Below are 15469 nucleotides of genomic sequence, written 5' to 3' on the forward strand. Positions count from 1 at the left end.
GTTATATATTCAGGAATGATTTGAGACAATTTATTTTATTTCATTATATTCTAGATTCATTGATTGAGGAAGAGGAATGTAAGCTGCTGAGTAGATGACTTTGTTGAATGACATTCAAGGTAGAAGATCTATTGCTCTGATTATGTCCCTGAGCATTGAGATTTTGTGTCCCTGGGGCAGGAATAAATCTTTCAGGGAGGAATGCCTCCTCTCTTTATCCCCCTAATCCCCATATTATGCTCAGGTAAAGGAGGTCCAAGTCAAAGGAAACAAGACCCTTTAAAAGAGAACTCAGTCAAAGCCACCTTATTTGTTTAATCAGTTCTGATCTGCCTTAAAATCATAAACATTCTATCACATAGTTTTTATTAGTTTCTAAATGTTATCTTTTAAATTTAGATCTTTAATAAGTCTGGCATGTAGTTATATAACATGAGGTAGAGTTCTAACAAAAGTTTTTTCTTTCTAGGAAGCTAGGTTTGAACATTATCAACTAAGTAATCTGCCATTTCCTCAGTGAATTTTTGTGCCATCCCTATACTAAGTTCCAATATGTGTCTCTGTACTTCCTCATTGGTTCATTCATCTATTATTTCATAGGACCATTCTGTTATAATTATCCAATTCAATTGTAGCATGTATAAGTTAGTAAAACAAATTTATTTCTGTCCTTATTGTTAAAATTGACTTAGCTATTTTGTCATACATATTTTAAATAAGTTTGTTATAAAATCCAGCTCCAATCTTGCAAAGTTATATATTAAATGTATAAATTATTTGAATATTATATCAAGAAATCTCATGTAAGAATAGAAAATGTCTCCATTTATTCTGATCTTGTGTGTCTTTGCAGAGAGTTTTAACATTTTCTTTATATAGGTCATGTGTATTTTTTATTAATTCTTAGATACTTTCAATTTTTTTTGCTATCATTTCTGGAAAGTCATTGATTATTGCTAATATAAGCATATACTAGGGAATATTTAAGTTGATTTTATATTTGGCAAATTTGCTATAATCTCATACTAGTCATGATATATTTTCAATTAGATATATGTTTTTCAATTGGAATATATATAAATATATATTTATCATTATTTTTATTACTTTTTAAATTTTTTGTTTTTCACCATATGTTGTTTACTTACAATTCTCTTTAGAGTATTTTTGCAAAGTCAATTTTTCAATAGGTCTGATTAACTTTTCTCAATAATGCAGCTTTCAGTTTTGCTAACATTACGAATTTTTGTTGTTGTTGTTACTCTCTGCCATTTTCTGTCTCATTTCTATTATAGCTTTCCTTTTCAAGTTTTTTGGTTTTGTATCATTTCTCTTTTTCAAACACCTTGACTTTTTGTATTTAAATACAATTGACCCCTGAACAACATGGGAGTTAGGGGCGCTGACCACTCTTGCAGACAAAAAAATTGGAGCATAACATTTGACTACCCAGACACTTAACAACTAATACTCTACTGTTGACTGGAAGCCTTACCAATAACATAAAGCCAATTAATATATATTTTGTATGTTATGCATATTATATACTGTATTCTTACCAGAAAGTCAGCTAAAGAAAAGAAAATGTTAAGAAAATTATAAGAAAGAGAAAATATATATACTATTCATTAAGTGGAAGTTGATCATCATAAAGGTCTTTATCTTCATCATCTTCAGATTGAGTAAGCTAAAGGGGAGGAAGAAGAGAAGGGGTTGATCTTGCTCTCCCAGAGGTGGCAGAGGCAAAATAGGTGGAGAAGGTGAAAGGGGAGGCAAATTACACTGGGTATAACTTTTAGTGAAAAAAAAATCTATAAGTTGACCAGTGCCGTTCAAACCTGTGTTGTTCAAAGGTCAAGTGTATTTCTGTTTCCTAATATAAGGGTTTTACAACCTCGACACTATTGACATTTTGAGCTGTATAGCTGTATAATTCTTTACTTTGTATTTGAGGTGTTGTCCTATGCAGTAAGCGTATTTAGCAGCATTCCTAACTTTACCTACTAGTTAGCAAAAAAACCCTGCTTTAGTCATGACAATCAAGCAGACATTGCCAAATGTCTTCCAGGAAGAGGCAAAATTCTCCTCTGTTGAGAACCACTGGAAATTGACCAAAGCATATAAAAAAAATGAGAAATGTTTATTTAGGAAAAACTATTGAGCCTCAGATAAGAACTCTCTAATTAGTGATATTTCAGATTTGGGTTGCTTCATTAGCCTTCAGCTCCCTGGGTGCTGTAGTTCTATCAGAGTGGAATAAGCTAAGAAAACAAGTAGATTCATTGTCAGTGGAACTGACTTGATTTGAAATGGAAGCCAGAAAATCTCTATGGCCTAGAACATTGTTTTACAACTTACACTTACAGTAGTGATATCTGTGGCAAATGAACAGGGAGAGCCAGTGTCATAGCTAGCCTGAGTTTGTGAAACTGACTTTAGGGCCAGCAGCTAACCAGCAGATTGGCCAGAGATTTAACAAGAGATCTCGGAATCAAACTTTCATATGGGCTGCGATAAACTTCTATATATTCCTGGCTGTCTGAAAATCTGTATGGATTTGCAAGGCTACACAAATGCTCAGAAGAGACAAAAGAGGATCCTAGTTATCTACACATCCTTGGTTAAATGAGAGGTTTTGTACATGAGCAGAAGAGACGAAAGAAAGGCCAGATTATATTAAAAGCCGAAGTGATTTCTAATTGCCTGAACTTTGAATGTATTCTTCAGTGACCATATGGATGTGATGACAAAGAAAAGAAGACTTACTGGCTCAAAGTGTTTGAGCACAATCTCTAGACAACCATTTTGACACAGGGGTGATCTCTAGGAAAGCAGTATACACCATAAGAAAGAAAGGCTCCACAGGTAAGCCACTAAATAGACAAACATAGGAACAATGATAACCACTGTGGGCAGATAAAAATCCAGGGAATTAAAGATATAAACAATTTTCAGTATTCAACAAAAAACGAGGAGATATGCAAAGGAATAGGAAAGTGTGTCACACATTTAGGGAAATAACAAGCAAACAAACAAGGTCTCTGATGGGGCACAGATATTTGACTTCACAGACAAATACTTCCAAACAGATATTATAAATATGTCAAAAGAATGAAAAGAAACACCATTTAAAGAATAAAGTATAGGCCGGGCGCGGTAGCTCATGCCTGTAATCCCAGCACTTTGGGAGGCCGAGGTGGGCGGATCATGAGGTCAGGAGATCCAGACCATCCTGGCTAACATGGTGAAACCCCGTATCTACTAAAAATACAAAAAAAAAAAAAAAAAAAAAAAATTAGCCGGGCATGGTGGCGGGTGCCTGTAGTCCCAGCTACTCGGGAGGCTGAGGCAGGAGAATGTCGTGAACCCAGGAGGTGGAGTTTGCAGTAAGCCGAGATCGTGCCACTGCACTCCAGCCTGGGTGACAGAGCGAGACCCCATCTCAAAAAAAAAGAAAAAAAAAGAATAAAGTATAAAGTATAGTAACAATGACTCTCCAAACAGAAAATGTTAATTAAAGATACAAAATTATAAACAAAAGAACCAAGTAGAAATTCTGGAGTTAAAAAGTCTGGTAACCAAAACAAACAAAAAATTCTAAGAGACTTAAGAGACAGGCATCATTAATATCTAAAGATTGGAAACAATCAATATGTCCACCAATTGGTGAAGGGATAACCAATATTTGATACCTCCATGCCACAGAATCCTATTCAACAGCAAAAAGGGAAACAATATTTATACAGTTCATATGAGTGAACTCAAAAACTTCATGCTAGGTGAAGGACTCCAGATGCAAAACTCCTATATTGTGTGATTTTAAAAATTATTTTCCCATAACTTTTTGGGGTACAGTGGTATTTGGTTACATGAGTAAGTCCTTTATGAGATTTTAGATATTTTTAAATATAGAATGTCCATAAAAGACAAATCTTAGAGGCAGAAAGCCAATCAATTCCTTCCTGAAACTGGGAAAAAGAGCCAAGATTGAATAAAAATGGGCATGAGCGTTCTGATTTGCATAATAAAAATGTTCTAAAATTGGATTAATTTACTAAAATCATTAAAAAGTACACTTACAATGAATGAATTAGGTTGTGTGTAAGTGATACACTAAGAAAGCTGTTAAAAATACTGTTTTTATACCAACATGAATAGGAGGGCTTCTCTGGATCAAGACACATTGCATTTTTCTTTCAAATAATAATAGTCATTACAGTATTAGTAACCATTGTATATTTAGCCTTCATTATGTACCACTCTATGAGATTCTTTAAATGTACAATCATATTTGTAACTCTATGAGAGAGGAAATAATAACCAGCATGGCACAGATAAATAAATAGATACTGAGATTAAATAATTTGCTTAAAGACTTTTACCCAGGTAGCTTACCTCTTAAGTTCATGGACTCAACCAATGCTTTCTATATTCTACTAGCCTTTTTATAGTCTATCTGTGTGTGTGTGTGTGTGTGTGTATGAGATGTGACATGACATAAAATTAGCATGGGATGACATACATTAAATTGAATGTAATGCTTTATTTTCTATATTTTTAGATTTCATAATCATTGGCTAAAAATATATATGAAATCACTGTTAAAATTATTCCTTTAGGATTAAAATTTTAATAACTATTTCAACTGCCAAATAATATTTTACTCTGTGTAAGATTCTAAAAGAAATGAAGTGAAAAGTCAGCCTTCTGACTTATTAATCACTTGAGAATAGTAGCAGGATTTTTTGTAGACTTTTCATAGATTTTTAGTAAGTTATAATGATTTTATAAAATGCATCTCAAAGTAAGATAAAATTTAATGCAATATTTTCACATTTTCAATAATATGGAGTTTTAGCTTATACTCTAAAACTTGTAAGTATATTAAATCATTCTAAGCTTCATTTTAGTAACACAAATAAACCAATTACAAAGAATATGGTTTTTTTCCTTTGCTTAAGACATGAAAAATATGTCAATTGCTGATACTCTGACTTTAAATTGGTAAGCAATGATAACAATGATAGTCATTAGAGCAATAATAATTGCCTATTAGAAGAGATGTTTTGATGGCACAAAGGTAAAATAAGTTATTTATAATCAGTAAATTTTCATAGTTTAAAAGTTTTCTCACTGTGATTATACAGTACAGGTACAAAGGTAAAATTTAGTGGAAAATCTTACCACGCCAATGGAAAAGTAATTATTGATGATACTGTAAGGCACTGGGTCTCCTTTCTCATCTTTGTCATTAGGTATGACTTCAAACTTCCACCTGTCCAACATGATTTCTGTGCTGTTTTCAATGTCTTTTAGAATTTTCATCAGATTCTCACCTTCATAACCTAGTGGGAAAAAAAATACCTTGAGAAAAGAACTCTAACCGAATAAAAAAGCTGTATTTTTATGTTTCAGTGTGCTTATGCATATGTAATATTCTAAAGGTAAATAATGATTTTGAAGCACATTCTGCCACCAAATGAAGAATTAATTATAACATTATACTCATACCCACATTTAATTCTTAACTTTAATTTGTAACATGTACTGTATTTCTCTTTTTGTGGTGCAAATTCTCAGCATATACAACTGCCAAGTGAACATTTCTACTGTATTCCCCACAGAATTTTATACCAATAGATTCAAAATTGAATGAATTCTCTGCTTCCATACCTTCCTCCTGTGCAGTTGACTTCACAAAGACACCATCCTCTACCCAGCTGCTAAAGTCAGAAATGTGGATGACATTTTAGACTTTTCCCTTTCCATCACTCTCTTACCCTCATCTTTTCCTGTCTAGTGATATAAAACTTTCAATTTAAGTAAAAGGTCCTACTCTTTGTAAGCTTTAAAATTTCGTTTCTTATTCTGTCTACTTAGGGTGCCCCTTTTCTTTTTGGCTGGTTTGCATCTATTTCTTTGGCATTGTTTTATATTTGCTAATACTACTTTCCAGTGCTGCTGCTTATGCCTGTAGTCTCAGCTACTCAGGAGGCTGAGGCGGGAGGACTACTTGAGGCCAGGAGTTCCAGGTTGCAGTGAGCTATGATTGCACCACTGTATCCCAGCCTGGGTGACAGAGTAATAGTCCCTGTTTAAAACAATAAAATTAAATAAAACTAATAAATTTGCTAACACTTCTTTCTGGAAAGCACCCTTTCAAAATAAGGGCTCAGATGCCCCTCTCACAGTCCCCTATACGCAGTTCTCAAAACTAGCCCTGTCTTAGAACTAGTACACCACATTGTCATTACTTGTGTTTTTCTCACTACAGGTTCCTCTTAACCCAGCCTGCAATAGAGTAAATGCTCAACAAATCAATTTTTTAATGAATATATGATAGATGGTCAACATGACCTGAAAATAAAAGTCTTGTCAATATTACATTCTCAATATTCAATTTATTTGTAGGTAGATAACATTATAGTTATCACTGCAGCCTAACCCTGACAGAGTTACTGTTTTTGTTTCTGAATCTTCCTCAACATTAGTTTCCTTCCCTGTAAAAACCTTAGTGTTCTTGTGAAGATTAAGCAAGATAATGCCTAAAAAGTTCTCAGTACATGAGTCCTAAAACAGAGAATAAAAAGTTCTCAATAATATTTTACTACTGATGATGATACCATCAGAATTTGAAATATTGTACTAAGTTAAATCATCTCTCTTTTCACCCATACAAAAGCACACACATAGTCCTAAAATGATTATTTTGAGTCGGAACAACATTTTCAGTTTTTATTTTTTTCTGTTCATTATTTAATTGTTGAACAAGGAAATGCCAGAGGCTATGAGTCCTCATTAGAGCTATTAGCATACATATCATTGAATAAACTCATTGGGTTAAAAGAAAACAGGCACTCTCATATACCAAAATTCCCTAAGGAGGAATACGTTACACTTAAGGTGTATCTGTTCAATTAACTATTAGAAGGTGAAAGCCACCAGAAACTAGAAATACCTCTTCTGGAGCTCATCATCACTTCTTACCTTACACAGGTTTAAAAAGTAATTACTCGCTACTTAATACATACAGTAAAGGGTACAATAAGTAATGATTACATAAACATTGAAAATATTAAATATTATTTCAGAAGAGATTGGGTGCATTCAGGGTGGTATGGTCATAGACTACATACTATTTAAAAAGCTATCATATATTTTACAGTATAATTTGAAGCTGTTAAGTATTAATAATATGCATATAACTGTACTCAGTGGCAAAACACTGAATGGCTTAAACTGCAAGATTACAATAATTATATTTACTAACATTTCATGTTTCTTAATAGTGCTACCTTATTTTAAATGTTTAATTAATTTCTAATTGTTAATTTCTTTTAAGAAGTATAAGTAATAGCTCCCCAAATAAATTATATACATATATATATTATTTTACCTACTGAATTAAGTAAAAAACACTTAAATATATTCATCTATTTTCCAAATTCTGCTTTCATGTCAGAATAAGCTTGATAGTCTCTAGGCATAAATTAATTTGCATATAATAATATATATTACAATATAGGAGTATCGTGTGTGTGTATGTGTATACATATATACAATTAGCAGAAATACTAGTAAATAATAATGCTTTCAAAAAGGTTGAATTTTTTCTCAGTCATGTCTCAGGTTAATAGCAGCACCGTCCCACATAACACTGGAACAATGTAGGAACAGCAACCTAACCGGGAGAGAACATGATAGGAATGAATGTAGTGAAAATCAATTACCACATCTAGATTGTAGCAGGGTCACTCAGCTTAAAATCTTTACCACTGGATATGTGTGTAGGGATTTTTATGACTAAACATGAAAAAGGCTGGTTTAAATCTGTCTTCTAGCCAAGCAAAAGTAGAAAGAGGCAATAAATAAATCTTGAGAATTACAACATCTGCAATTCAGAAATGATTCACATAGATAAACTCTAAACTGTAGTCCCCCATTTAACAAATATCTTTTCCCTACTTCTTGTATGTATCTATGCCCAAGATTGTTAAATAATGATAAGTAACTATTAATAGGGTTCCTGTACCCAAGAAGATCATGATTTTAAAAAAGACAAATCAAATCCACTAAATATGCCAGCAAAAGATTTTTACAGAAAAGAATAATGCTATTTTACTTTCATTATTTTGATTTAAAGCCTGTAATCAATCCAGGCTAAGAAACAAAATGAAAACATGATTAATATTTATTTTATATTTAATGATATTATGTTATAATGACTGAATCTAAAAAGTCATAGAAATTTTTGCAAATGAAAATCACATAAAGAAATGCAACAACAAATCTGTATAAAAGTGTGTTCAGGCCAGGTGCGGTGGCTCATGTCTATAATCCCAGCACTTTGGGAGGTCAAGGCGGGTGGATCATGAGGTCAGGAGATCAAGACCATTCTGGCTAACACGGTGAAACCCTGTCTCTACTAAAAGTACAAAAAATTAGCCTGGCAAGGTGGCGGGCGCCTGTAGTACCCGCTACTCGGGAGGCTGAGGCAGGAGAATGGCGTGAACCCGGGGGGCGGAGCCTGCAGTGAGCTGAGATTGCGCCACTGCACTCCAGCCTGGGCCAAAGAGTGAGACTCCGTCTCAAAAAAAAAAAGTGTGTCCAATTTACAACTATTACTTGCCTCCTTATTCTACACAAACAAGATTTTCCTTGCAATTAAATTTTTGTTAAGAGAGACTAATGATTGCCAGAAATTTACAAAAAGAATGCTAATTAAGCTAGAATATCCTACATTCTTACAGTGTCAACTTTTCCAAAATATGAAAATATATTCCTATAAAAAAGAGGCTTCAAGTCAATAGATTCCCTGAATCTTAAGTGAACCAAATGATTATTGGTTGAATGAAGTACTTTCTTCTACAAATATTAAGCATAATAATAATTACTGCAACTGCATAAAGTACTTAACACAAACATTGATATGGTTTGGCTCTGTGTCCCCACTCAAATCTCATTTTTAGTTGTAATCCCCATAATCCCCACGTGTCAAGGGAGGGACCTGGTGGGAGGTGATTAGATCACGAGGGTGGTTTCCTCCATGCAGTTCTGGTGGTGGTGAGTGAGTTCTCATGAGATCTGATGGTTTTATCAGGGACTATTTCCCCTTTGCTCATTCGCTTCTCTCACCTGCTGCCATGTAAAAAATGCCTTTGCTTCTCCTTCACCTTCATGATTGTAAGTTTCCTGAGGCCTCCCCAGCCATTTGGAAGTGGGAGTCAATTAAACCTTTCTTTATAAATTACCCAGTCTTGGGTATGTCTTTATAGCAGTGTGAGAACAAACTAATACAAACACTGTGCAAACAAGTTATCGGTTTAGCACAAGAACCTACAAGGCACTGTTATTTTCTTCAAATTCTGATGAGGAATCTACAGCACACAATTTTTAAGTACTTGCTCAAAGTTACACACCTGTCAAGAAATAATCCCACTGTAAAGCATATTTCTTTGTTAATAATCTCTAGCAAATGGCTTCTCCATTTCCCTAATTGCTCAACTTGGGCATCTTGATACCTTGCTTTCCCTAAAATTCCTAACCAATCCACTGGTAAGTACAATTAATCTAAGCCTGAAAACGTACCTCCAGTTTGGCTACTTGCCTGATTTAAGTCATGTAAGCTCTAGTCTGCTCACTTTATTATGCAATTAGGACAACTGTAATAGAAGTTCTCATTTGGAGAACTATAGTTCTGCATGTTTTCACATTTTCTGACCAGTTTATTTTCTACCCCCAAATTAATCTGTTTTTGAAAATGTGTCAGTGTGTTACTCTGCTTCTGAGACTTTCAAAGCTTCACTTTGCATGACAAATTCAATCAAGTAAAACTCTCACAATGACAAATAGGTTCCTGCATTATCTGGCTCCCAACTGTCTTTCCAAAGTCATAGTACTCACTATCCCTAATTGCCAACCATGCACTGCTGCTTCAGCAACCCCACTTGCATTCCTTCCTTCAGTCCTTGAAACACAGGGAGCTATTTCTCCTCCTTCTTATATTTTAGGTCCAGCTTTAATGTTACCTCCTCAGAGAGACCTTCTTGGCCATCTAGCTAGATACTTCATCTCTATTATTCATTCTTCTGATTCTTTGATATTTTATAATTATATATTTCATTATTGTTCAATTTATTTTCAATTATACTCAATGAAAATGTAATCTCCAGAAGGATAGAAGCCATTTGCTTATTTCCTCACTGTATATTTAGCACCTAGAACAGTGCCAAGACATATCAGACACTCAAAGGGAATTCATCACTAATAGATTCTTTGACACATGCTACACTCCTTGCCTTTGTCCATTGTTAGTGCTTTGTATGTGGTTTCACAAGAATTATTAGAGTATGCCAAATATGGACTTCTTTAACAAATTTGAGATTTAGGCCATTTGTTAATTTGGAAGCAAAAATAAAATTACTAATTTTCATATACATCAAATATATGTTCCAGGAGAACATAGCAAGAAGACTCACATATTTTCCTTCTTTTTAATCTATGCACTTGTATGAACGCTGGCAAATACAAGTATCTTATCAGAAATGGTGATGTCTTTATTCATTTCTTTAGATTTCATGAACTCTAATGCAACTCATGAAAATACTCCTAAAGTATATTCTTACTGAACATCCCAAATAGACTACATACTAAGTTCTTGACTTAGTCAAGCACGTATACAGCTTAGAGCTAGTTGGTCAGATATTCATGGAATTATTCTCCAACTTTGCTGTAAATCAGAGTTACTTAGGGAGTTTGTTTAAAAAAAAAAATCATCTGCTCAGGTCCCAATTCCAGATATTTCCAGTCAGCATGTCTGGGGTGGGGTCAGGCCACTGTATTTTTAACAAGTTCCCCAGGGACTCTGTTCACCTTGTCTTAGTAGACACTTTTCAAACTTCTCTAAGTGAGCTTTGATGCTAAAAATATTTAGCATTCAAGTCCTGCTTCTTTACCAAAGTCTGATGGTGTTTAGTGATCTTATCTAGTGGTGTTCAGTGATCTTCAGATAAATATAGCCTATTAGTGACTCTGCAAAATGTTTTAAGACCTCATCTCAAAATATTCTCTCTTTGCTTACCCTACTCCATCGACACTATTTCAGTTTCAGTTCCTTGAATATGTCAAGTGCCTTGCCACCTCTGGGCCTTTGAACTCAATGTTCCCTCCGCCTATGAAGTTCACACCCAGCTTTACATGGCTGTGTCATTATCTAGCTAGTCGTTTTTTCTTCTATGTCATATCCTCAGTGAGGTCTTTCCTTATAATGATCATCTGTTTACTTGTTAGTGTAAAGTCTCACATATGATTTTATGTGCCACTAGAAATTAAGGTACTTTTGTTTTTCTTTTGTCAACTCTGTATCCAAAGTGCAGAGCACAGCTGGCTAGCATAGAGTGAGTCTCAAAACTGAGTATTATTTAACGTATTCACTCCTGGGAAACTAATTCATTAGCCTTTCATTTTTCCTTTGTTTGTGATTTTACCTCCCAACTTATAAATTAAAAGTATAAAAATTACCTTGAAGTGCATCCATGTGTACCTTATTTTCTAAACAAAAAAATCAAAAACCAAAACCAGAGATGTTTGGAAACTTGACCTCCTTTAGTTTAAGTCTCTATTTAATATCACATTAAAACCCAATACCCATGGTCTCTTTTTCCACTATTTGTTCTTCTATCCAAGACTATTGTTCAAAATCATATATTATATATACCACATCAGTTATCTTCACTGAAATCATATCGTTTTTGTTTCTTTTCTTTTCTTTTTGTTTTGCAAGGGAAAGGGGTGTTGTGTACTGTTTCTGCTTTTGTTGTTGCAGCTGCTTTACCTCCTCCCCATCGCAGGCATCTTGCTAGATCATTGCCAGTCCCAAGAGGCAGAATTGCAACTGGAGGATGCTTGCCTACATTGGCCTTTTCTGCAGAATAAAAAAAAAATACAAATAAAGAAAATTTTAAGTTCAGATAAAACGACGGAAATAAAAAGATAGCCTGCTGACATTAAATGAAGGAATTCCAATAGGTACTCATAAACAAAACATAATTGTATTTTTAGATATATACAATAATGAATTATGGATAATTTGTATACATTTGTAGCAATTGATAAAACACAAATACTATTATTCACAGAATGATGGAATTTTCAAAACTCAGGCAAGAGGAAAGCTTTTTAAATATCTTAACTCAGCTAAAAATTGTGGTGTGTCTTATTTCCACTACAATCCTCAGGGATATTATTATATACAGCATAAGATTACAATACAGAGACACAACTAGGATGGATGGGTAGGTTCCTACATAAAGTCCTTTTGCAACATCAATTCTAGGTACATTTTACTTAAAGGAATAAAATATTTGAAAACTATTGAATTATAAAAGTGAGTAAATTGCTAACAATGTCCTTGACTTTTTCCCACCCATGGTGCTGCTTTGTGTCAGAGCAAATGGAACACAACGTTAACAGCTGGAATACAACGAGATCAGCAGGTTTTCCATGAGATTAATCTTTACATCACATAATGCTTTGGGTTCAGAGCAGTAAAGATCTCTGCCGCTGACATCCCATATTCTTTGGTTTGAATCATCGCATGCCTTGAATTAATCTCACAAATGTATATCACTTTCTTTTATTTTTTTCTTCCTCAGCCCCTCAAAATCAGTATACATATGTGTGTAGGGATAGAGGGGATAGAAAATGTAGGGATATGTCACAATGAAATAGCCGACAATAAGATTTTGAAGGCTAAAACAAGCTAAGAATTCCTGCTGTTTTTCCTCTAAAATCCTTACAAGTCCTCAGATACTTTTCCAACTAACTCATTAACTTTTGTAATTCTTGAATTCTGGTTGTCTTCTCAGATAAAACATATAAATATGATTTACATTGTTTAATGGAAGGCCAGATCAGAATTTTCACTGTTTCTTTTTAAATCAAATATTAGTAGATTAAAGCTGTTAGATCCTTATCAAAAGTGTTGCCAACATGTATTTTTCTTATTTTGAATATTTTTAGCATATGCATAGACAGAATGTTTTCTGCATTGACTAAATAGGTGTCTGTTTCAATTTATACAGAAGGTAAAACTTCTTTTGAATCAATTCATTTTATGAAAGGGCCTGTTTTAAACAAAGAATTGATCAATGCAGTAACTGAAATGAGAACAAAAAGAGTCAATATTTGTTTTGGATTTATTTCCTCATAAAGGCCAATTCATGGTCTCTTTTTCTAACTAGTAACCAGTTTCAACAACTGACTAGATCTGAAAAAGCAAATAATTTTCCTGAATTTATACTTTTTCTTGTGCTGTATACTTACCTTATATCCTCAATGATGTTCCTGTATTATTTGCTCATAAAAATCGAGCGTTTTCAGTTTAAATAGAGAGGCAATATAGAATAAGGCTTAACTGTGCATTCTAATCTCAGCTCTCTCAGTTCACAGCTATAAGACTTTGTTGTAGTTATTTACTTTTTTCCAAGTTTTAGGTTCCCTATCTCTACATGGGATTATTAATACTATCTGTGTCATAGAGTTGTGAGGAATAAACAAGATAACATGATGAATAAAAATTAGCTATGATGATGATGATGATGATGATGATGGATGATAACGATATGAATGTATACAGAGGGTAAGGTTTTGAGGGTCCATGTTTTAAAAACGTAAGCACATCAATTTTGCACAGACTTTATCACAAATACTAAGACTGCTCCTTCAGTTCCTTGTCTGGGGCACGCAAACAATCTGATCTCCTAGAGCCCCTGAAAACAACTCTGAAAATTTGGTAAACACTGTAAGAAGTGGATTAGAAAGGAAGGACTTCTATGTACTTGTAAACTATTTTGCCAGTTAAATTTTTGAACTACAGAATAATAAGTTAAACCAGTGTGCAACCTTCCAGATGTCCAATTATATCACTGCTTCCAAAGATAATGATACAAGCAATAGACACATAGATGAAACAGGATTTAAAGCTATTGCTCTCTCCCCAGCCATATTAAGTATGTGTCTGCATTACCTATGCAATCCAAAACCCAGCCCACGGTTCCATCTCCACCACAGGCTAACACTCTGAAGTCAGGAACATCACGGAAAAAGTTTAACCTGAAAAATAAGCATGTTATGGCACATGATTAATAGTTTAAAAATAAGATGTTTTCAGTTTTGTATCATTAGCATTTTACCCGATGAAATACGTTTTTATTTTATAAAAACTGTAAAATATCTGTGATAACTTACATATCCTTTAATCCTATTTTATAATTATATATTCAAGATTCTATAACTTAAAAATATTTTGTAATTACATATTCTAGATTCCATAATGAATATACTCTATTTTTCTTTAATAAACTCTAAAATTTTAAGAATAAAATGAGTAAATTATAATAATTTTCATTGATATTCTCCCAGATGTGATTTGCAGTTCGCATAACCCAGAATGACATATACTACATTATTTCATTTAATAAATTTCATCAATCCAAAATTATCTTTTGAGTGAATATATAAATGTGACAGTTATGTCAGTAAATATGTCTTTAACAATTTTCTACTTTCTCCATTACTGGGAGAAATTGATCAGACTGCAACTGGGGTTCTAGCCAACTTTCCTTTTGACTGAGAATCTGCAAATAGGAGGCAGGCTTCACCTTGTATTTTGACCTGGTTGACAGTGTTTTCCACCCAGGAACACTCTAGCCTAATTGCTGGGTCAGCTGCCATAAATACCCACTGCTTCTGCTGTTACTGCATGCAGGGTGCTTAATAATGCAACCTACCTTGGGAAAAGTCACAAAGGCAGGTAATGCAGCCAGCTATACAGTCATAGCCTATTTTATTGCAATAAAAAAATTGAAACAGGACAGAAATTTTGGTATGTTATGTGTCTCTTCACCTCCCTTGTCCCAAACATAACAACTGATAGTGATATAATATGCAACTATCCAAGGAATTTTTCTACATACTTACATATACAAATTTTCATACATAAATCTTTATTACACACATATTTTCAACACGAATAAAACTGTGCTATACATACTGTTCATTAACTTGTGTGGTTTTATTTTAACTTCAAATATGTCTAAGAAAACTTTGTGTATCAGTATATAACATATGCATATGTCATGTGTTGCATTCTGTCAGATTATTATTTTTAAGTACTGCATCATGTTTTATAAGTTCATGTACTACAAGATAAAATGAATGATCTCTTTTTATGAATTTTTAAACTATTTCCAGGGTCTCATTATTACAAAAAAGTATTGTATTTAACATTATTTGAAGAACATTTGTGTAAATGTGCGCATGTGTTTTGAAGGCTACTCTAGAGAAAAATATTCCATTACATCATTATATCCCTCTGAATGGCTCCCACTGTCAAATATGCAAGGATTCATTTCCTTGCAACCACAAAACACTACATATGAACAACTTTATGATATTTCTTTAATAATAA

General features: G+C 33.6%; 1 protein-coding gene across 24 annotated transcripts in view; it reads right to left on the bottom strand.

Moving 5' to 3' along the window:
* DGKB (diacylglycerol kinase beta) overlaps window positions 1-15469 on the bottom strand; it is an 818895-nt gene that overhangs the window by 420767 nt on the left and 382659 nt on the right. For all 24 annotated transcript variants that reach the window (XM_063814062.1, XM_024357753.3, XM_024357755.3 and 21 more), the window contains 3 exons: window positions 14027-14112; window positions 11834-11923; window positions 5185-5345 (listed from right to left, as the gene is read on the bottom strand). In XM_063814062.1, coding sequence (XP_063670132.1) covers window positions 5185-5345; window positions 11834-11923; window positions 14027-14112 — 337 coding nt within the window. The remainder of the gene's footprint in view (window positions 1-5184; window positions 5346-11833; window positions 11924-14026; window positions 14113-15469) is intronic.

Source organism: Pan troglodytes, chromosome 6 (genome assembly GCF_028858775.2).
Source record: "Pan troglodytes isolate AG18354 chromosome 6, NHGRI_mPanTro3-v2.0_pri, whole genome shotgun sequence".
Classification (NCBI taxonomy): Eukaryota; Metazoa; Chordata; class Mammalia; order Primates; family Hominidae; genus Pan; species Pan troglodytes.